This window comes from Mangifera indica, chromosome 11 (assembly GCF_011075055.1).
Source record: "Mangifera indica cultivar Alphonso chromosome 11, CATAS_Mindica_2.1, whole genome shotgun sequence".
In the NCBI taxonomy this organism is placed as follows: domain Eukaryota; kingdom Viridiplantae; phylum Streptophyta; class Magnoliopsida; order Sapindales; family Anacardiaceae; genus Mangifera; species Mangifera indica.
Genome location: NC_058147.1, coordinates 4,133,786 through 4,157,489, shown reverse-complemented (window position 1 = coordinate 4,157,489; position 23,704 = coordinate 4,133,786). Strand labels below are relative to the sequence as shown.

Here is a 23,704-nt window from a genome sequence, read left to right as displayed (position 1 = left end):
TGAAGCAATGCAACCGCAATTTGATTAATAGAGACACATGCCAAAAACTTTTATCAAAGCTCTATTTATGTCAGACTTCCAAAGTTTGGTTGAAGATCTGTGCAAGATTCATCTCTAAAGATGGCTTCGACACAACGAAGTCGAAGAGGCAGAGATGCATTCCATCGCTTCATTTCATGTTGAAGAAGGCAACCAAATTGTCGAAGAGATTGTGTTGCTCAACATCGAGAGGGAGAGAGATCCTACTTAAGAAGCAACCAAAAATGGTTTTGTGGCTAGAAATGTAGAAGGAAAAAGAAAACTTTAGGGGGAAAATTTTCATTATTCAAAACTTAAGTTGGAGAGAATTTTAATTTTTAAAACTAAGGTGAAAAAATGAAATCAAATTTATTTTTTAATATTAAAAGTTGAATAAAAATTATATCTTTAGATTTAACAAATTTTATTAATTTTAATCATTGATGGGTAAAAATTTGAATTTTCAAAATTTCACGAATAAAAGTTGAGGGGTGGAGTAAACCTTGGGTGGCACTAAGTTTTTCGGCCTTTTTGCTTGAGTGGACCTCACCATGTGCGGAATACACCAACAACGGAGCGGCCCACCAGACCAGACGACTCAACTGGAAGCCTTTAACCTAAGTAACGGTAAATTAAATAGAAGCGGAGCGGGAGTCACCAATTTGAATTTCGAAACCAATGTAACGTAGTAATGCCATTTTTGCTTGACTCATTACTTCCCCATCGAAAAAGAAAAGGTAGAGGACAACCCCACTGTTTCGTCATAAAATTTCTTCTCTTAAAAACCCTAATTCCGAATTCTCTGTCTTACATTGTTCTTCACCGTGTAAAATAATCACATCAACAAGCTGAAAAGAGATGGAGAATTACGATACCGATTCAATTGATGCGGTGCTCTGCGTCTCAGGTGCAAGATTGATTAAATCGGGTTTACTCAATACAAACATAACAGGTTTATATTCATTAAGCTCGTCTTCTTTCATTCTCAATTTTAGTTTATCTCTCATTTTTGGATTTTTGTTAAACGATGGAAAAAGAAACCAAGACCTTGATTCTTTTTTGGTTCCTTAGAAATCAGGAGTAATTTTATTTTCTGCCAAATTTTTATATATCTGTTTGTTTCTTTAACCAGATAACCTTGTAACTTTTGTCAATGCCGGAGGTGGGGCTGTAAAGAAGGAAGGAGATTCTAGCGTCGACTTGGAGTCGGATTGCTATTTTGAAGGAGGGGAGGTTTTGAGAACAAATGAGAGTATAATTGATGGTGGTGATATGCCCACCATTTATCAGTGTGCGAGGTTTGGAAATTTCAGTTACCGGTTCAGAAACTTATGTCCTGGAAACTATTTGGTCGATCTTCATTTTGCAGAAATTGTCAATACAAATGGTCCTAAAGGGATGAGGGTTTTTGATGTCTTTATGCAAAATGAGAAGGTGAGAAAATTTTGCTGTTCCATTTGATTGAATCATTTTATCGAGTAATTTCTAAAAATTATTTATATTGGGGGACAATGGTAGGTATTATCGGAGGTTGATATCTACTCTATAGTTGGAGCTAACCAGCCGCTACAAGTGGTGGATGTTACAGTTTCCGTTCAGAAGGATGGAGAATTATTCATAAGGTTTGATGGAGTTTGTGGAAGCCCAATGGTTAATGGGATTTGCATAAAGCGTGCCACAAATATGCCCGGTATGTACTCAAGTGTCTAGTCACCTCTGACTTGCATGCTTTTAATACTTTGAGTGGTCCTTGCTCTCAACATTTATGTGCTTTATTTTGTTAATTGATGGCAGCATTGCAAGGGGAACATGGTCTTCTCACATGTAACAGATGCGGCAGTGAAGTTGAAATTTCATCTGCTCAGGTTGGATGTACTTTCATAATTAAGGGTAAAATTTTGAGAACTAGGAGTCATGCTCATATTGGTTTGAAATTGATGTTCAGGATAAACTTATTAGGATGAAATGGATCACCAAATACGAAAAAAATATAGAAGAGCTGAAAATTCAGTGTCAGCACAAAGCAGATGAATGCTATGAAGCCTGGATGTCACTGACAGCCGCAAATGAGCAACTAGAGAAGGTCAGGATGGACCTTGACAATAGGTTCTTCCAGAACATGTGTCTAGGTAAGGTGTGATTTGGTTGGATCTGCCATTTTAACACATGGTTGGTTATTGTTGATTACATTTAAAAAAAAAAAAATCTTGCCATGTACATTCTTTTTGTGGTCTTATTAGTAAACCAGTTCTGTCACTCAAGATGTGTCTTAAATATTTAGTGGTTACAAGTTTTTGAAATTCTTCTGATTATGCTTTGATTTGATTAGATCAAGAATTACAAAAAAGGGCAGCTCAAATTAGAGAAGTTTCTAGTCAATATGAATGTGATAAGCAGCGGTGGGCTGTTGCCATCAATGAATTAGAGAGGAAAATAAAGGTCAGATATTTACACGCATGTTACAATTTTTTTTTTTGTTTGGAGCACCTCTTCAGAAATTCGTTTAATGGCCTATTTTATTTGTCGGTTTCAATCACAGACCATGAAAGAAGAGCATTCTCAGCTCTCCCTCAAGGCCCATGAATGTGCTGATTTAGTTCCTGAATTGAATAAGATGGTATCTGCAGTTCAATCTCTAGGTAAGTTTGCCTCAACACCCAAACTTTGTGTCTGAAGTTTTGACTAATACTTAGTTCATTTTGTAGTTGGACAATGTGATGACCTAAAGTTGAAGTTTAATGAGGAGCATGCTAAGAGGAAGAAGCTCTACAACCAAGTCCAAGAAGCAAAAGGCATGTTTGATACATGAAATTTGATGTTTTTCTTCAACATCATTGGCGTGTAGATTGATTCTACTCAACCTTGTTTATCTAATTCTACATTTCAGGGAACATTCGTGTGTTCTGTAGGTGCCGCCCATTAAATATGGAGGAGGGATCCAGTGGATGTGCAACAGTTGTAGATTTTAGTGCAGCGAAGGATGGAGAACTTGGGATACTTACGGGTGCTGCCACAAAAAAAAGTTTTAAATTTGATCGAGTTTATACACCTAAAGATGATCAAGGCATGAATCAATAATTGTATTTTTGAAAATGTTTTCCATTCTTATAAAAGATGTTGTGCAAACTGCAAAAATATATCACACGTTATTAGAATTATTTAGACTCTTGGTTTAATGGGAGAAATATAGTTACTTTTTCTAATCTTTCTTTGGTTGTAACAGTTGACGTATTTGCGGATGCCTCACCTTTGGTAATTTCGGTGTTAGATGGCTACAATGTTTGTATATTTGCATACGGGCAAACAGGTACAGGAAAGACTTTCACGATGGAGGGCACAGAATTGAATCGAGGAGTCAACTATAGGACTTTGGAGCAGTTGTTCAAAACTGTTGAAGAGAGGAAAGAAACTTTTACATGTAGCATTTCTGTCACTGCCCTTGAAGTCTACAATGAACAAATCAGGGATTTGCTGGCCATCTCTCCAACATCAAAGAAGTAAATTCACAACCTTGATCACTCCATACAATTGCTTTGAAGTTTCCAAGTGATAAGCCTAGGATATGGTTTTGTGTTTTTGTCGTTTACTTTAGGTTGGAAATAAGGCAAGCTTCTGAAGGGGTCCATCATGTGCCAGGGATAACTGAAGCCAAAGTTGAAAACCTTAAAGAAGCTTGGGATGTCCTGCAGGCTGGAAGCAATGCAAGGGCTGTTGGATCAAATAATGTAAATGAACATAGCAGCCGATCTCATTGGTGGGTATACATCTAATCTTTATTTTTATTATGCTTAGATATTGTTTGAGTACTACCCTGAATCTTCTCTGAATCGCCATGCTTAACAGCCAGAGCCTGAAATTTGAATCTCACTCCACATATTTTTGTCTTTTATATTTTGTGTGTAGCATGCTTCGTATATTAGTTAGAGCAAAGAATTTGGTAAACGGTGATAGCACCCAGAGCAAGCTGTGGCTAGTGGACTTGGCTGGTAGTGAGAGGCTAGCAAAAACTGAGGTTCAAGGGGAACGGCTGAAGGAGGCTCAGAATATCAATAGATCACTTTCTGCTCTTGGGGATGTGATTTCTTCTCTGGCAACCAAAAGTGGCCATATTCCATACAGGTTTTTATCTTTCTTCCATTTAGACATGACTTGCCAGTTCTTTTGTATTGATTTGTTCACTATGCCATTATAGGAATTCCAAGCTCACGCATCTACTTCAAGATTCTTTAGGTAAGAAGCAGCTTGAAAAATAGTTTCATGTTTGAATTGCCATAAGTGTTTCAAATGAAAGAGTGCATTAGTATACAATATTACGATGAGGATTTCCTCTATTTCACTGTGAGATGAGCGTCCTCCTCTTTCACCAAAAGTATTGCTTTACTAACAAATTTATGTATTAAAGTCCTAAACTATATTCTTACATGCAAGAAAACAGAGCCGACTGAAATGCTACGAAGGTTTCAAAAATTCAATTGCACTTGTTATGCACAGTCTAAGTACTTGCATCCATCCGTGTGAATAGAATGACATTGACAAGTTTTGTAGTTTGGAAGTTAAAATGCGCAGCATTTCTTGTTTAAATCTTTCATCAATTGTTTTGCAGGTGGTGATTCTAAAACGTTGATGTTTTTGCAAATCAGCCCTTCAGAGCAGGACTTGGGTGAGACACTAAGTTCATTAAATTTTGCAACTCGGGCTCGGGGCGTTGAGTTAGGCCCTGCAAAAAAACAAATAGACACAGGTGAACTTCAAAGGCTGAAGTTGATGGTATGTTCATGGATGGCTTGGCGAAGTGCTATTTTCGTTACATAGATTAAAGTATAGATCTTTAATCTTTACCTAACCGAAGTGCTGTTATCTTAACATGTACTAAAGTTATAGATATTTGTTTCTTATCCTTGCTTATTTTATAAATTTTTTCCCTTGTTGAAGCTTGAGAAATCAAAGCAAGAATTAAGATCAAAGGATGATGCATTACATAAGTTGGAAGAGAACTATCAAAACTTAGAAGCTAAGGCCAAAGGCAAGGATCAACTTTTAAAAAATCAACAAGGAAAGGTCAATGAACTCGAGAGCCAACTTGAGTCAAAGACAGAGTTAATCAGACAGCTTGAAAAACAGTTGTTGCAACTTTCAGAAGGAATGAAGGGGAAGGAAGAAACTTGCTCAAATGTTCAACAAAAGGTTGCTCTTCAGATTTGTGATTTTGATATCATATTCTTTCCTTGTAATCGGTTACTAAAATCGTGTCATATGATATTACTTTTTATTGTTGCCAAAAGGTGAAGGAACTTGAGAACAAGCTGAAGCAGCGTGAGCTAATAGATACCATGACTCTTCAACACAAGGTTTTTGCAGAAATTTTGTTTTTCACGGAAGTCTGTTTGCAACTTAGAAATTGATTGGAGGTTATTTGATGTTAGTGACTTTTTTAAAAAAATAAAAAATTGACTGCAAGCTTTTCTTGCACCGCAGGTCAAGGGGGCCGAAAACAAATTGAAAGAGAGAACACGAGAATTTGAGAGCAGATTGAAAGAAAAAACAGAAGAATTTCAGATTCAATCAGGGATTCTTCAAGAAAAGGTACTTGAACATGGTAGAATATCATATGGGTTAATGTGATATGTACTAAATAATTTAGTATTTATAAGAACACAATATTAACACCAAAAAAAAGATGACCCTTTTAACATCTAATTAAATTTGTTCTATATTTGGACAGATTGAAGAGCTAGAAGGGAAGTTAAGAAGACAAGTAGCTTTAACTGATTCTAAAAAGTTTGAAGTCACACCTCTTAATTCAAGAGTGGAAATTATACAGGACATGGATCCTGCAAGTCTTAGAAGTTTAAAATCCAATTATGATAACAGAAGAATGAGTATGGGTTCTGATTTACTCAAAGGAACAGAGCCCCTTCGTGAGGTAAGGAGGAAAAGACAGATCCAAAGCAAAGGGGCAGAGAACAACGTGCTGTTAGTTGAGAAGAAGCTATTGACAGGTGAATCAAATAAAGTAAAACAAGTTGATTCATCTAAAGCATTGGCGAGGATGACAAGGAGTGCTACCGTGCAAAGGACATTTCCCACCGGAAGCAAGGAGAGTTGCAACAAGTTGAAAATGTGGTTAAGATAAGAATTATTCTTAGACATTTCTGTCTTTTCTAGATGGGATTCATAAGAAATCTTTTTTGAATGAATTGTAAAGATAAGTTTCAAAATCATCTAATCATTTTATAACATATATTAAATGTTTATTCATTTTTATATTTGAAGTGACGCATACGATTTCATTGGTGACGTTTATTTGAATTATGGCCTAATACTATTAGCAAAAATAGGGATAGCTTACATAGTTCCAAAAAGAAAGATGGATTAAGCTGCGAAGCAACTTGATTCGTGGGACATGGAAAGGGACTGAAATAGACGATATAAATGGAGTATTAACACCTACCTCATGAGGTAAATTGGTGATAAGCACATTGCCAACATCAATATACTTGAATAATTCGCTTTTACGGTATGTTTTCCACATGACAAATACACTTCATCTACAATTGGCTGCAGCTAATACTCAACAATCTTCAATTTTGTCATTTCTGTACCTTTTCCAATATTTTCTTGGAGAAACATCAATATCACCTAGTCTAAAAAACAAGATAAGAAAACTAAATCGAAAAAGAAAAAATTGAGATAAATTTAAATAAAGCTAAACAAAATAAGAAAAGAAAACAAGGGCAGGTTGGCAAATTTAAAACTGCCATAAGCATTTCCAGTAGCCAATATGACTGTACAATTTATAAACATGTGTATATGACATCCTCCCATCTCCCTCCCATTGCTGAATTTTGTCATTTATAAAAATTATTATCTACATGACTAATTCTGATGTCCCACCTGTAATTTCTAACCAAATCCGAAACCTTTGTTGCCTTGATGAATTGCAAGCTCCTCTCCATGTTTGTTTCGGAGGTATAATTTCTAACCAAATCCAAACCCTTCATTGCCTTCATGAATTGCAAGCAGCAGTCTCTCTTCTAGATGTTGTTTAGAAGGATACTCCGGCAAATCTAATTGATTGAAACTGCAGAAATCAAGTGGTTCATGTCAATATAGTCTTCCACAAAAACAGAATTGGTCCATACTGTTAAAAACTCAAGCAAACAAAAAATTTGTGGACTTATGACTCATTGTGGTTCAATTACGTGTAGAAATTGAGAGAATATTTAGATTACCAAGTATGAGCAGATGGCAAATGATCTGAGCTGCCATAAGCCTTGTGTATTTGAAACTTTTGTGAGCCTGAAATTCCTTGTAGAGCACTGAAACCTTCCAATGGCACCTAAAAGATTTGCCAATAAAAAAAGTGAGACAACTGGATCCCTGTTTAGTTCCCCATGCCCAACAATTGCAAGATGTTTATGTAGATGCAACAAAAGTGAATACTACGTAAATGGTGATAAATTTTTTTTTTTTTTGTTTCATGATTTTCGCTGCAGTTTTCTTGATTAAAGTAAAGGGCCAAAAATACTAAAAAAAACTGAAAAAAGTTTTGGTTAGCCAGCTCAATGGACAAGCTCCAGAACATATAGATAAAACTCTATTATAATCTATTGATACACATTATTCAGAAAGAACATTCAAAAACAGGAAGGAGTTAATTTCATTAACCTAATTCATACTCAAAGGCAGTCACACAAAAATATGAGATTAAGTGTTGATATATATTGCAGGAACTGAATGCAACAGACATTCAAGAAGATAGAGATGATAACCTTTGATGTGCCAGTAACAAACTGTAGAAGACGAGCCTTATCCTCCTTGCTGAACCCTTGAACAACCTCCCAAAACCACTGTATGACAGGAGATGCAGCACTGTACCCTGAATATTCTGTATTTGCCCTCATGTCATCCACTGAAAGATATTGATAGCAGTCAGTTTGTTTACAGTTGCATCTTGAATTATAAAGGAATATTTATATTAAAAAGGTGGCAAGACTTGAAAACTATCAGATAGAGAAGGCCATAAGTAATAATAATTTACAGAACTTACAGTCTATGTCTGGAAGTCCACTAACCAACAATTCCAATTCCTTGTCATTGAAAATAGATATTAATTCCCTAGGAATAAGTTCATTAAATCCTTCCAGGAATGCATTTATTTGAGGACGAATAGCTGTGGTCAAACGATGCTCAGCAACTAGATTAACATATTGGTGCTTATTCTCTTCAGTAACCTTCATATTTCGTCCACCAGGAATTAGTTCATAGTCAGTTACCTGCATCATTTTCAGGACACCATTAAAATAAAGAACTACTTTCTAACAGTACATGCTGTTAATGAAAAGGTCCTGTGAGAACATTTACTTGTGTTCTTTCATACAAAATCCGTTTCTCCTCATCAGCATCAATGCTGAAAGTGAGATCTGGAACATCACTTATGTCATTCTGCAAAAAGGTAAAAGGAGTAAACAGTAAGACAAGCTAAACCAAGGACAAATTAGAGTAAACTTGTAAGACATGAAAAGATGGGAAGCCATACCTCAAGCATCCACTTCAGGTTTCTGAAGTAACTAGGATCAATAGCTTCAATGTCAAGATAAGTTACTTTAACTCCAAGGATATGCTTGTAGAATGATCGTGTAAAATGCACATCCAAAAGTTGTCCATCAAAAAGTGCTTTCCCAACCTAAAAATGGTGGTAAGGAATGAGAGTGAGCAAATAATCACTGGATTGATACAACTTAACTAAAAGTAGTACTCACAACTCGCCCGATGAATTTAAAATACGAAAGATGTTCTGTTTGGTAGACAGAGTTGGGGTTGGGCTGGAATGTTGATTCATTGCCCACGGTTGTGAAAAGCAGGGCTCCTTTGTCAAAAATAACCCTGGACAGCAACTGGTACCATTCCCTGGTAAGACCACCTGCATCAATACCTTCCTCTCCTTGAAAGTGAACGGTCAACCTTCCCTTCAAATCTTGGGTTGATCGCAAGCGCAGTTGGTTATAAGAATCCTCAAGAATGTAAGCTCTTCTTACTGAAATTCTTAAAGGATTGTGATGATGGTCATGTTGATGCTTTATTTTTGATCTGAAGTGTGCTCGTTTATTGTCAAAATCAACAAAGCGAGGAACCTTGAGCATGAGTGAGAAAGACTTCTCCAGGAGCCCAGGATTCTGACGGATGAAAGCATTTAGCAGCTTCCTGTGCTTATCAGAGAACCTCACAAAAGCCATCTGCTTTTCATCTACTTTTGTGATGGGTACTACAGTCTTCTGCTGGGTAGCAGAAGTGCTGGCATCTTCAACCTCAGAAACAACAGCTGTACCAAAATCATGACCAGACCCCGGTTGTGAAGGATGCAACTTCTCACACATCACAAAGAAAGATTCTATATATGGTAAGATGTTCTGAGCACCCGCAGGAAGTGGAGAAATAGCACTAGATGGTTTGCCTGTGGAATTTCTGGATGTAGTTGGCACTTCAGAAGAATCTGAATAGCTCTCTATTTTACTTATACAAGTACTCAGCTCCAACCACAAAGGCTCTAAAGCTGTGTTAATGTCCCATACCTGAGAAAGAGCAACCGAATGCTCCTTTTCAGGAAGAATTGGCTGATCTTTCTCCTTCTCAATCAAGGAGCCAACAAGAGAGCTAAGTGCTTGCAGGACCCTTAAAATTGCAGCTCCATCAGAAGATGATGTATTGAGAAGTGCTTTCACAGCTTCACCAAACACTCGTAACTCATCCATGCCAGATTTAGTCAACTTTTGTACTGCATCAGCCAGCTCAGTGATAAATAACTGACAATGAGTGGGAGCAATCACCACCAACTTATTCATTACCTCTGCCACCAGAGAATATGCATTATCTGACAAACTGAGAGAAAAATGCCATGTCAGATCAAGCATGAAATAAAAACATAACAATAACAGAAGTTGCTAGCAAGAGAACTTAAAGCACACAGATCAAATATTTTTGAGATTATCTTTCATGTTCATAGATGCAAAATGAGAAGAATTATACACTTGAAAATTGGTGAGCAAAAAGACTACATCAGCACACAAAAACAGATAGAGAGAGAGAGAGAGAGAGAGAGAGAGAGCATACCAACAATGACAGTTAACTTGCAAGAGAAATTAAACCATGTAACATCACACATTTTGAGAATGAAAACATAAGAATCAGTGTGTATAAAAGGTAAGGGATCACATGTGAGCACACAAGACAGAGAGAGCACACAAATGAATCTCTTTCATATTCATAATTGCAAGCAGAAAATGAGATGAAATGTATCAAATTTGAAAATTTATAAGCAACAGGACCACATCAGTGCACACATGTAAGAGAGAGAGAGAGCTAAACATAAAGCTTCATTATACCCTTCTCGAGCTAGCAATGAGCACAGAAGTCGAAGTTCAGTTTGGGGCAGGTTAAGCATTACACTTTGAACATCACATTCATCATTTTCACATGAAGTTATAGATCTGGAATCAACATAGGATGATGAAACAGACATCCCAGAAGAAACACCATGAGGTTCTGCATTCATGCCACCCACTGACGTGGGAACTGGAAGAGGTTGCTGTTCTGCTGTAGATGCCCCTGATTTGTCAGGTAAATTGCTTTCAGCATTGTCAATAATAACCCCCAATAAATTAAGCAGCTGAAAAACAGAACCAGAATGAGCACATAACCAACAAAGCCTGCAAAATAACCGAAAATATATTTAAAAAAGAGACATCACATTGGAAAAAGCATAACCTGTTCAAGATGTGCTATACTCCTCAGATACAGGGGTTGGTTCAAGAGACTCAAAAGCAACATAACGGATATATATCCTTCTTGCTGTTTTCTACCGATTTCACAAGGTTCATCAACCATAACAGCCTTGCCATGAACCTCATCAATATTCTCTGGCTCTCGCAAGGCAGCAAGAGGCAGCCTAAACTGAAGCAAAATCTTTGCAACAAACGGATGATTACGAGCCAAGTATGTCAGAGTTTCAAGAATACGCCTAGATACCAAAGGAGGAACTCCTACAGAGGGGGGAAAAAAAAAGAAAATCATATAAGAGGATGGCACTGTGACAAATATTGCAAAAAGACAAACACCTGATCAATTCCTCAAGACACTAAATACAGTACTCAAGAATCTACTATTTGAAATCCATACAATAAAGACATGTATGTATACACATCAATTACCATCAAAATGTTGGGGACGAGAATACATCACATTATTCCGGCAACCATAAAGTCGATATGGTGGCTCAATAGCATTTAAATAATTTGCTGGCTTTCTTGTATCAAGCATCAGCATGTCCATCAGGATTCTAACCACAGATATTCTGGTTTCAGTATGCACACATAAATTCAAGAGAAGCCTCTGCAATGAACCTTTATAAAGTGGCTGCAAATTTAAATTTAAATTTAAAAACAGTTTATGTAAAAACATGAATTGAAGCACAAATCATTAGAATGCACACTTCAGGGAGAATCAATTCCACGAACTAAATACCTGGACTACACGAAGCAACCTAATCATTGCTTGAAGAGCTTCCATTCCAACTAAAGGAGATCCATCAGCTTCAACTACCTTAGCAGCAATGTTCCTGCGTGAGGTAATACTTCCACCAGATCTGTCCACACTTGATCCAATACCTTCACCACGCCTAGAAGACTCACCTCTACGATTCCTAGGGTACATACCAAATAAGGTATGATTATGATAACGATGAGCAAACCTTTCACGCAACATGTTTGCCTCCGCAACAAGAGCAGGAGTGAGATTGGCAAGAATAGCATCTGATGATGTTAAGAGGACCTGAGAACAAGCAGAAACAAGAAAAGGAATTTAGATGCACAGTTATTCCATATAGTTTACATTTAAATAAAATCATACCTCTTCTCGCAAATCTGAAGAAAACGTTGCAATTATGGAGACTGTGTCCATTTCTACCGGTTGACCTTCAAGTTCTTGAGATTGATGAAGTCTTTGAGCTTGCTGTTGTGCTAGAACTTCTTCCCGAATATCTGGAGGAAGTGCTGCAAGGAATTCAGGGTCAATATCTCCAGCATTTTGTGGTTGTTCGTTTGAAGGCTGTGCCACTTGACCTTGTTGTGCTGATAGAACTTCTGCACGCAACTCCTCAGGAAGTGCTTCCAAGAATGCAGGATCAATGGATGCAGAACCTCCATCACTGTTTATTTGCTGCTCCACTGCTGGACCTTCTTGATCTGCTTCACGGCTAGAATTCTCTGAAACTTCAGTCACACTATGAAGTGGTGCATCTCGCCCACTTAAAGGAGTAGAATTCCCAAAAGACACATTAGCTCTTCTTGTACGAGTTGCTTGTTGATCACCCAAAGGCATTCTATCAGTGGAACCTTGTCTTTCTCCACCATCATCATGGCCATCAACACTTCCAATTTCAACATCTAGGCTCCTCAGGCTTTCTCCCAATGTTGCCCCGCTTCCACCACTTTCTTGACTCACCGCTTCAACATCCCGAACAACGGCATCATTCTGTTCAAATTGCATTTCAACAGACTGTGAGTGTGTACTGGATGCATCTGTTCCATGCAAAGAATCAGTTGCTGCAGGTCTCATATCAGCATTGACAGAGCTTTCAATTGCAGGTGTAGAGGAAGGACCAGTATCAATGCTTTCATTGTTTATATTGTTCTCCATGAGAATTTCAGGCCTTGCACCTGCTTCTGACTCCTGTAACTGACTAGCCTCACCATTACTTTGAGGGTCAGCTGTTGATGTATTCTGATCTGGTTTCTCTGGAGATGGTCGTCTCAACTGGGAAATAAGTATCTCTTCAAGGCCTTGTGGTACAACTGGTGCACTAGAACCACCAGTTTGCTGACTATCATCCCCCCATAAGTTCAAACGATGACCATGACGTCCACTCCTCAGAGATCGGAAAATAATATCCAACTGTGAAGAGGTGCTATCAGCATTCCTATCTGAGAAAATAATGTCATGGGCATTGTCTGGGTTGGAACAAAAATATGTCAAGTGTTAAGAATACATGACAAACTCAAAAACACACCAAAAAGGGAAAAAAAACAAAAGAGTTGAGTGAGAATATAAAATAAATGATGAAACAAAATAATACAAATTTTAGGAGAACCACACCTCAAAAGCTAGCTATTGAGATGAGAGAGTCCAAGGTCATATAAACCCCACCCAAGTTGCCCATACTTTCTAATGTGGGATTCAAATCTCATACCTTATATTTGGGATCTTAACATACCACCATACTCCACAGCCCCAGCGCCCATGCGGGCCGGCTGTGCGCTAGCTCCCTGCTAGCCCCAAACAAACACTGCAATACCGGCGTCATCACCCACGCCGCACTATTACAACTGGGAGACATGGTGATAGCTCTAATACCAAATGATACAAACCTTAGGAGAACCACACCTCAAAAGCTAGCTATTGAGATAAGAGAGACCAAGGCCATATAAACCCCACACTAATTGTCCATACTTTCCAATGTGGAATCCAAATCTCATACTTTGCACTTGGGATCTTAACACAAAATAACAACCTACTGAAGAAGCTTACCTGATGGTCTGGGAGCAGAATGCATAGAGGAAGGTCCCGATAAAAGAGGATGATGTGAGGATGCAGAACTATCACTAGTTCGACCCAAAAGACTGTAAATAGAAGTAGTCCGTGCTTGACGCCTAGAACCAAAAACATCAACTGGCATTACATGAAGACTTTCATTGGGAAAGCTATGATCTCTGCCGAAAACCTCAATATGGTCAAAGACATTTTCATCCAAGCTAAGAACAATACCTTCCTCGTCATCGTCCTCTTCATCTTCTTCATCCAGTACCTCATCAAATTCATCATCATCAATCTCATGATCATCCTGATCAGTATCAGGATGAGGCAGGTGATGGACTTCATCCTCTTCCAGATCATTATGCTCTTCATCATCCTCATCATCATCTTCATCCCCATCATCCCCCGACATCTCTTCATCCTCCTCATCTTCATCAAGATTTTCTTGCACATGAGGCTGGATTTCAAACTGTATCCCAACACTATCAATGCCATTTTCTAGACCCCTTATGTCCTCGGGAGTTTCTTGCATATAATCATCCTCAGCTGCAGGAGCAAACCCTCCAACAAGATCCTGGTCATGTTCCATATCATCTGTAACAGCCTCGGATCCACCATAATTTTGTACAGCATTAAAAGACTCAACATGGTCTGGTGCCAGAGGATCCTGATTGGACTGCGATGCCATTTCCATGGATTGGGACATGTCAACCATATTATCTGTTCTTTCAGCCTGATCATGACCAGGAGTTTTGGCTGAATTCTCACCTTTTGATGCACTAGAATCAGCAGCATGAACATGTTCCTTTGTCACCAACTCCAGAGCTTTGACAAGCCCTATAACAACTTTGGGTGAATTGGCATGATCTAAATCCAATACCTCAAGAGTCCGAGTAAATGATCTAACCAGACCAACATCTATAAAAGTGGCAGAAGCTTCAGCAGAGATGCAAGAACCAGTAGGTGTGCGAGCAGAAAGAATGTCATTTACCAAATCAACAAAAGTTTGTATATCATCACCTGCTGGCCTGAAACCACTACAAGAATCAACGAAGTCATTGAAAATACAGCTTATATCTGTAAAAACCCTCTTCCTTGCCTCTGCAGAACGGACACAAGATGCCACCACGAATTGGCTAGCCCTATTTGCTAGTTTATGCCTCCAGTCACCATCTCCTTTCCTTTCCTTCCTGGAATTTCGAGAATATGGAATAAAACTGTGAATAATATGATGAAACACTCCCCTGCAAAAACCAGTAACACCTCTGCAGCTACTGATCTCAGCATCTCTTCGAAGAAGAACATGTATGGATGCAGAATACATTAGTAAAATCTCTGTCATAAGTTTCAAGATAAAAACAATCTTTGCAAGTGCGGCAGATGCATCTTGGCCGTTGGCTTCACTATCTCCAGATACAGCAGCTACAGCTTTTCCTTTTCCTTTGATAGCAGCAACATCAATGTCCATATCACTTGATAATGATGTATCGAGAGGAGGCACATCTGTAACCACATCATCCTTCAGTGGAGGTACAAAGGAAGTGACTGAATCCAGAAGCAATTCAATCACATTTACAAAGCTCTGGGGAGACTTCCGATGAGCTTTAACAACCTTGGAATTCGAGTCAATAATTTTTCCATGCCCATTCCCAGGAGCTGTTGTGTTCACAGCACCCAGAATAACCTTACCCTCATTAGCCTGTGTTTTGTCTTTCTCTGAAGTCTTTTCCTTATCCTTCTCTTTCTCTTTGGACTTGTCACGATCTTTCAGCAAGACAATGTAAGGCCTATCACCAACCATCTCAACTTGGCAAACAGACTGAGCAGCTTGCATAAAAATAACTGGATCTCTTGAGATTGCAGAACTTAAATTTAGAAGGAAATTGCGTGGAGTGATACGTCCATTAGAATGCCTATGTCCATTTGAATGCCTGTTTGCAGCAGACACAAGGGTGTGCTTTATCTCAGATTCCATTGCTTGCTGGAGAGTTTGAGGATCTTCAAGGACATGACGGATAATAGTCGCAGCAACATTGTCAAACCCAGGGAACAGACTACTTGTTGGCAGTGAAAGCAATGAACTTACACCCCCAGCATCAAGAAAACATATGGCAATGGGATGACTTCTCGTGAGAGTGGAACATAGTTGAAGTACTGCATGCATGGTTTCAGATGGAAGCTGTTTCTTGATACAGCTACACGCAATCTCAGTAAGTCTCTTCTGATCATGAGGATCAATATATTTTGATGATCTTAATGCATGCAACTTGTTTTGCTTATCCTCATCAATACTAATAGCAGTCTGCTGGCTACTAGCATCATCTCCCTTTAACAGCTCAGTAAAATCAGAATTTAATTTTTGATCAACCTGTAATAGCTGATCAATGGCAAGAAAAGCAGTCGTCAACCATTTTGGAACTTGGTATTTATCCCCATCAACTGAAACAGAATCCCATTGCACAAGCAGATTAGACACCAGTTTCACAAGACCACTCTTGGAGGCAACTTCACGTGCCCCTGCATCTTCATGAAGGATTAAAGCAAGAACATGGAAATGAGCAGATAGCATATTACTGTTTCCGCTATCACAGATCGAACTACAATCCTTCACTTGGTCAATTAAAAATGAGATGATGCTAGACCTATATTGACCTTCATTTTGGGAGCATATCAACACAAGCAGATCTCGTACTGGAAATGCTAGAGGCTCCTTCATTAGAAGAAGCTTTGTGCATGTCGATAACAACTCCTCGATGGCAGGAAGTTGAGCCATCTCTTCTTCAAGTTGCTGACTAGTAGCATTTGCAACATCTTCCTTCGTTTCTGATTCAGAGTTCCCAAGAGACATGGCAAGTGCACGGGCAAGTTCATCATCTTCTTGGGTTTCCTCTGGATGGGAGAACAACCACTCCATTGCTAACTCTACACTATTTGATCCAACCTGTCTCAGTGCTTCCTCTGCCCTAGATCTGGAAAAACCCATCTCCACAATTGTTGAAATAGTTGTTTCATTCAGTGGGGGTCCACTAACACGAGAATTGATATTGCTATTGACATTTTTCACTTCAACCCCAGAATAAATGTGTCTGATGATAGAAATAATTGTAGTAATAAAATCGTAACTGCAGTCAGTAAATTGTGGGTGAGTCCAAACAGGAAGCACTGCTTTCAACACCATGGACTGGAGCACCTTAACAAAAGTCTCAGCATCCCGTGGGAAAGGAATATCTCCATTTATCAGGGGTTGAGAAAGCAAATGTCTAGTAAATGGAGACAAAATAAAAGACGATGTCACCATGTGATCCAAAAGTTTACCATAGCAAGCTAGGGGACCATAAATCCAGGCATGATCTGCATCTTCTTTTTCATCCTGTTTTACATTTCCATCATCAGTCTCCATTGGAGATGTGTGGGCCCTGTTAAGTGCAAACAGCAACTGACTGGTCGCTTCAAAAGTCATCAAAACTGATTGAACAACTCCATGGCCGTATAAGCAATTTAGCAAAATTGGATTACAGGAATCTGGCCTTTCCAGTAAAATGCCATCAGTGAAATTAACAACCTTACCAAAGTAGCGACACTTTGTTGATATAGAAGCCTCTGATCCAGAAGGATTTACATGACCAACGAAATTCATGTGATCCAGTGCAATGGAGGCAAAAGTGGAAGCCACAGACTTTGAAGTAGGGGACACATTCACGGCATCATCTCGTCGACGAGAAGGAAGCAACATTACCTTTCCCAACTCTTGAAACAAATGGGTAATGTGAAAAGAAAGAGACCTCACCATATCACAGCAGGAGGTATAAAACAATTTCTGCTTGTCATATTCTTTTTTACTACCAGATCCAGCAGCATCTGACGAACTGGACGGACTTGCTCCAAGCCAGAAGTTTGAAGGACTGTCAGCACTCAATCTATGTCGAAACCCAGTAGCACGTCCAAGATCACGGTAAAGGTTGATAAGATCAAAAAACTGGGCTTCAATACTCCACCCTGATGACCTCCTCCTCAATAATGGATCAAGGAACTGCCTAAAGGAGTTGAATCTTTGTTCTTCAGAATCATTTGCACTTGACTCAGACTGTTGTGTCTCAGTGGCAGAAGTCGCACCATCATCCTCCACCTCAAGCTTGGCATCTTCAAGAAGAGCAATCTGCCATAATATTTCACGATGGACACGTCCAATGTCTACCAGAACATCTTTGCTGTCATTTGCAAATTCTGTAAGCAGTGCAGTTACCCAACGATTGTCTTTTGAAGCAGCAAGAAAGAGAAGGAACTCAACAAGGAACAGTGATGAAAAGACACCAGCATCAGGCGACATCTTCGGATCAAGTAAAAAGGACCCTGAAACAGCACCAAATCCAGCCAAAACTTTCTTCAAATGTTCCCTAAGAGAAGAACAGAAGGCACGTGCCAGAGGAGCAGAGTGATGTTGAGTAAAACCCTTGAAAACCATTGTGCTATGCAAGGCAATGGACATCCCTTCAGATGACTGTGCAATACTAGGGCGTAAGAGAAGCTTCAGAAAAGCTTCTATTCCTGACTTCTCCACAAATAACCGACATGTTTCAGTATATTCCATTGTTCTGTGAAGCAGAACCATCAAATGAAATATGCACGATTGAATGAACTGCTCATCACTGATGCCTTCAGTAACAGAATCAACTGTATCAAGTAAACAGCTATGTCCATTTTCTCTGTCTTCAGAATCCATTTCCATTGCAGTACTAGCACTGAACTTCCCTGATGACCCAGCATTATTGTTGTCCCCAAAGGAAGAAATTTTATCAACAATCTCAATGATAATATCAACACCAGGGCCTCTCAATGAAGATACATGGCGCAAAAGCTCTTCCACTGCATTTGCCACAGGAACAACAGCATCATTCATTGCAATGACATATTTCTTGCTTGTAAATATGTCTATAAGGAATCGCAATGCTGAAGTTTCTTTCACAGCCTCTAAGCCTTTGGCATTAAGACAAATGGCACCAAGGCCACTTGGAACACATGTAATGGCCTTTGAAGAAGGCAGTATTCCAGCCACCACTGAAGATAAGAATGCATCAGGAAGACCCATTTCAAGCAATGCAGGAAGACAGGTTGGGTCTTTATGGATAATTTCACTCATAACAGTCACAGCTGAGTAATAAATGTCACCTCCAAATTTATCTACATGCCCATATATTAGCGACAAAGTAGCAGGTAAGGTACTATCATGGGAGTTGAGGGGTCGGGTAGAATTTGCAGGGGCATAAGTAGCAGATCCGAGTGCCTTCAAAAGAACCTTTATAAGCCTCTTCTGGGAGTACATATGATCATCACTATATCTTGAGCATTCACTGACAATCACTGAATTATCATTTTCCCCAGTCAAACCAATAATTCTATGCACTTCTGCCTGCAGCCTCTGGGCCAACAGTTCCACTCCTCCTGATTCTCTAACTGCAGTCACAGCTGAACTACTGTAATCCATGAGCTTCTGCACAGCTTTCACAGCCAAGTAGACAAGATGCAGTCGAGCAGGATCAAAATCCTCCAAAAGAGGTAGAAACGTGGAAACCATTCCTGATCCTCTTATATTACTCCCTGAAGATGAGGATGAAACAATGTGAAGCAAATAAAACTGAAGAAGCGCCTCAACAAAGGCAAGGGATGATGGGTCGCTGGAATTTTTCAGCGACATAACAGCTCTCTGAAGAACATTAAGGAGAATCATCCGATTCCCAACAGCAAAGCTGATGCTTGATCCACTTAAAATCCGTGCCCTCTCATGAGAGGATGAATATGCGGCTAACTGGGCTCCCAAGGCGAGCATTGCAAGAGTTCTAATTGTTCCAGGAACAGTTTCGTCTGATCTCACAATCCTGATTAACTCATTTGTGTATTCAGGCTCATTAGCAAAAAAGGATGTTAGTTCATCATGAGCATCACTAGACTGAACAAGCACAATAAATGCCAGAAGGCAGATCCTGCTATACATTCTACATATTCTGGGAGAACGGAAGGCACGCGCATATCTGATTCTTGTTAGCAATGAGAACCTGAGCTCAGGAGGTATGTTGTACTGGTCCATGCACTGCTTCATCAAAGATAGATCATCCTCCTTTCTTAAATGAAGGTCTGGTATGTGTATAACTTTTGAACTTGAAGAGTTTGTGTTGCAACTGTTTTCATCAGTGCTTACAGCACTGTGCCCATGCAGTTCAAAATAGAGTGTAGAACCAACTCGATAATGAGACTTATCACTATCATTTTCTATATCAGATGGGAACAAAGATAGCCCATCTTCTTGCTTTCTTTCGTTTGCCATAACACATGAATACAATCCCAAGCCCTCCTCCTTGCTCCCCCAACCTTGAGCCAATGACAAGAGGCAACTGTTTACCGAGCCACATCCAATTAACTTCCCATTGCCATGAAGCTTAGAGGGATTTAACTTCACAAGGGCAGCCAGAGTCTCCAGGGTAGCTATAAGAACCTCAGGATCCGTAGAAGCAAGTAGAAGCTTGAAATGCTGACATAAAAAACAACAACGATATGTCAGAAACACATAGTGGCAGATGCTTGCGCATACAAGAAAGAACATAAATCTGAGAGAAAGTTCATAATAGATCCCTCAACAAAACAATCTGCAATATGGTCCATAACATACCTCCAAACCATCAAATGAACTCTTGTTATGGCAATTCTCTAAAATTGTTTGCATCACTCGTAATATTTGTAGAACTGCATGCTTTGCAAATGGATTATCATCTTCTAAAACTTTATCTGACAATAGAAGGTCATTCCTACAAGCCAAGTATGTCTTGAAATACGTATCAAAATGTATAAATAATGGCCTCCAATGATGAAAATTTCCCTGCATTTAAAGGGGAAAGTAAGTAAAAGAACACCAAGGGAGTTAAAAGCAAATCTTGACACAGCAAAAGTAACACACTATCACCTTACTGTACTCCCAACGAAAGCCAGAAAGAGGTATTGCTATATCCTGTAATGGACTCTGGATCACCTTATCAATAAAGGTTTTGATTTTTGGAGGCTGCATGCAGAGTTACAAAATGAGATTTTACACCCACACAGAGTGGAAAAAAACAAGACAAAGAAAAAGGTACTTATTCATTTGAACAATATTTTCTAATATGTGCTAACAATAGATCTGTCAATTTTCAGGAAAATGGGAAAAGATAAGCATCACAACAATATTTTACAATTGTGTGCACAATTGATGAGACCAGCAAACTCAAACACATCAATACATTACAATCAGAACTCCATCCTCTATTATTCCTTGCATATTTCATATTACAAAAAGCATTTAAATCAAAGAGCATTTGTTTTTGTTAAATTTGAACCAACGGTTTATTCAATTTAAAACTGTGAAAAATGCATACACAAAAAGTTAGAGAAGTCACTAATAAATTACTGGATGAATTTACTGTAAAATTCCATAGATTACAGCAAATGTTGTTTTCCGCTCAAAACCTATCTTCCATGATTATAGTAGTGCTCATCATGCTGCATTTGTCTGACCACCATATTGTAGGATGCCTAGACTTAATCATGCAGTCTTCAAGAGACATAACAAATGAGAGAAATACTAGCATCAGTCACATAAATCAAACAAGCATGAAAGTCATTACTATTACTCCATGCACATAGAGATATGTTCAACATGCCAAATATACAGTTGGACCTAGTGTATGAAAGAAAATCCAAGCCTCCGAAATTTCTCATTACACTTACTGTAGATAGCCTTAATGAGCCTCCAGCTGAAGCTAAAAACAACAAATGTTGCAAATACACAGACCAACAGGCATAAACCCACAAATACAAAATTCGGCACCTAAACAAAAACCCAACCTAGAAAGAGTCAAAAAAGTGGGTCAACCCAGTATTGAAGACCTTTCCACAGCACAACTGCCGTACATTAATTAAAAAAAAAACCCAAATTTTTAACAAGATGCATTTGACTGGTAATATTTTATAAGTTAACATTTTAATATTACAAGAGTGACGTTTAAGTGTCAGTGCTACCAAAGTACTAGCCAAAGAAGGCTAAGTTTATGCACTTAGGCTTTCATCAACCAAACAAACTAAAGAAATTCAATTGTTAATTTTTATATCTAGTCCAGGACAAACAACAGGCTTTCCTCTATAAGAAAACAATCCCTTATCTTGCAGATAAGTTTTTACTACATGTGAACAGGCCTTAAAATCATCCTGATAACATTTATACAACCTGGCATAATGACTGGGAAGCTCTAACTTTAGGATGACAAATGAGCAAAAATCCAAATATAAAAATTAAACATCACACAAAAAGTCATAACAAAAAAGAAGTATAACCAACCTATCTCAAACTAGCATTGACCCCAAATGAGTAAATCACTAGAATGGATCATAATCATATCATAAAGTGTTCACAATGCTACTCCTAAGCTTTAAGAACAAACCACCCCTTAATCAAATCAACTCCTTAATAGACAAACGAAGATGAAATGCAAGCCGCCTCCAAAACAGATTAACTTATAAATCCCAAAAATACTCACCTATTCTATGACCCAAATAACAACTCAAATAAAAATTGACATACTAAGAAATAGGGGCGCACAACCAAAACATAATTGTATTGATTGGGTTAACAAAACCCTAATCAATGGATTGACCAAACAATATTAAAAACATTACAAAAAACCCTAATCACATAGTTAGTATAAAAAGTCACATAAAATAACTATAAATAATTGAATAAAAACAAATAAAACAGACAACTCACGGGCTCAGAGTCGAGTTTAACAGAGGGACCGATAGGACTCTCGCCGGATATAAGCTGCCTCAGCCTGGCCGGCAAAGTTGATCGTGCAGTCGTCATCTCATCTCAACTCAAACTTTATCTATTTTTAACTGGTACTAAAACAACAAATCCACAAAAATCAAAACCCTTGAATAAACAAAAGCGGAGACCCAAGAACAAATAGATTATAAACAAAACAAAACAAAACAGTTAGATCAAAGGAAGAGATACTGAAAGAGAAAGTGAGATAGAGAGATTACCAAAGAAGCATCCACAGCAGCGAGAGAAATTTAAGAGGAAGAGAGAGAAGTAGCGAGACAGATTTAAAAGAAAGAAGGAGAGAAAAGCGAAACCCCAAAGCAAAGAGTTGTGGTGCTGTTGTTTGTCTGTTTGTTTGTTCTTATTGATTTTATGTATTAAGAGATATTGAATAACAAGTTATGATAAATTAGGTTTCTCTCAATTTTATAGCAGAGGATGACACACACTTCCCCCATTTTGCTCTTCTACTTCTCGATTATTCCTCTTTTTTTTTTTTAACCTAAATTTTTTAAAAAATTATTTTTTATTTATACAACCTAAATTAATTAAAATAATTTATTTTTAATTCATCTAAATGCTTTTAATTATACAAATAAGGTTGAAACTCTAATTTAATATTCGTTTTACTTTTAACTTTATTTTTAACTTAAGAAATTTGGTCTCTTAAGCATTTTTTTATATAAAATTTTACCTGAATTTTAATTAAAACAAAAAATATATTAAAAAGAGGATTGTTAATTAATGAAAGTTATTTATTAAATAAAATAAGATATAATTTGTTTGTAAAAATTATTTATTTTATAAAAATTGATAGATTTTTCGTAAATTTAGGTATAAAAACTCACTTAATAATTGTTTATCACACTTAATTATTATTTATTATGAATTTTAAAATAAATATTTTTAATAAAACGTATAATTTTTTTAATTATATTTGTATAATTTATAAAAAAAATTGATTTAAATCATTTAAATGTATTAAAGAAATATTATTTTAATGAATTTTCCTCGGTACGCTAACAATATTATATATAAAGGTGAGAGTAGACTGAGTTCCTACCTTATGCTTAATCTTTGATCGTAGCCGGATTTTTAGTATTAATTAATAATAATTTTAATATGTTATTCTCATATACCGAAAAATCTTTTTTTTTTAAGCGAAATTCAATTCCTAATAATAATAATAATTATTATTATTATTATACGGTTTGCGCATTAATCAATCACCGCCAAGATGATACAGAGCTGTCTTAC

The 23,704-nt window shown here is 37.8% G+C and overlaps 2 protein-coding genes across 5 annotated transcripts; one reads left to right on the top strand and one right to left on the bottom strand.

The window, feature by feature from the left end:
* The first annotated feature begins 672 nt into the window (after positions 1–672).
* Positions 673–6,294, top strand: LOC123228856 (kinesin-like protein KIN-14R). 3 transcript variants are annotated; one of them, XM_044654340.1, is made up of 19 exons: positions 676–755; positions 867–970; positions 1,151–1,452; positions 1,537–1,708; positions 1,813–1,883; positions 1,964–2,147; positions 2,348–2,457; positions 2,558–2,657; positions 2,724–2,810; positions 2,906–3,082; positions 3,242–3,515; positions 3,611–3,772; positions 3,922–4,137; positions 4,211–4,248; positions 4,622–4,785; positions 4,951–5,202; positions 5,301–5,366; positions 5,494–5,601; positions 5,741–6,294. In XM_044654340.1, exons 2-19 carry the CDS (start codon positions 877–879, stop codon positions 6,149–6,151), a joined length of 2,988 nt encoding a protein of 995 aa, XP_044510275.1. In that variant the 5' UTR covers positions 676–755; positions 867–876; the 3' UTR covers positions 6,152–6,294. The 3 variants fall into 3 exon arrangements, with proteins under 3 accessions (XP_044510274.1, XP_044510275.1, XP_044510276.1); XM_044654339.1 differs by having other exon boundaries at positions 673–970; XM_044654341.1 differs by lacking the exons at positions 5,301–5,366; positions 5,494–5,601; positions 5,741–6,294 and having other exon boundaries at positions 677–970; positions 4,622–4,759; positions 4,951–5,067.
* A 289-nt stretch (positions 6,295–6,583) lies between these two features.
* Positions 6,584–22,835, bottom strand: LOC123228855 (E3 ubiquitin-protein ligase UPL2-like). Of its 2 annotated transcripts, none has more exons than XM_044654338.1 (17): positions 22,669–22,835; positions 22,391–22,524; positions 20,558–20,653; positions 20,267–20,473; positions 13,600–20,128; positions 11,923–12,995; positions 11,539–11,844; positions 11,226–11,430; positions 10,783–11,057; positions 10,401–10,684; positions 8,781–9,897; positions 8,558–8,704; positions 8,383–8,463; positions 8,069–8,294; positions 7,791–7,930; positions 7,251–7,357; positions 6,584–7,099 (listed from the first exon to the last, which is right to left on the bottom strand). In XM_044654338.1, exons 2-17 carry the CDS (start codon positions 22,484–22,486, stop codon positions 6,997–6,999), a joined length of 10,992 nt encoding a protein of 3,663 aa, XP_044510273.1. In that variant the 5' UTR covers positions 22,487–22,524; positions 22,669–22,835; the 3' UTR covers positions 6,584–6,996. The 2 variants fall into 2 exon arrangements, with proteins under 2 accessions (XP_044510273.1, XP_044510272.1); XM_044654337.1 differs by having other exon boundaries at positions 11,923–13,022; positions 22,670–22,835.
* Between the last annotated feature and the right edge of the window lie 869 nt (positions 22,836–23,704).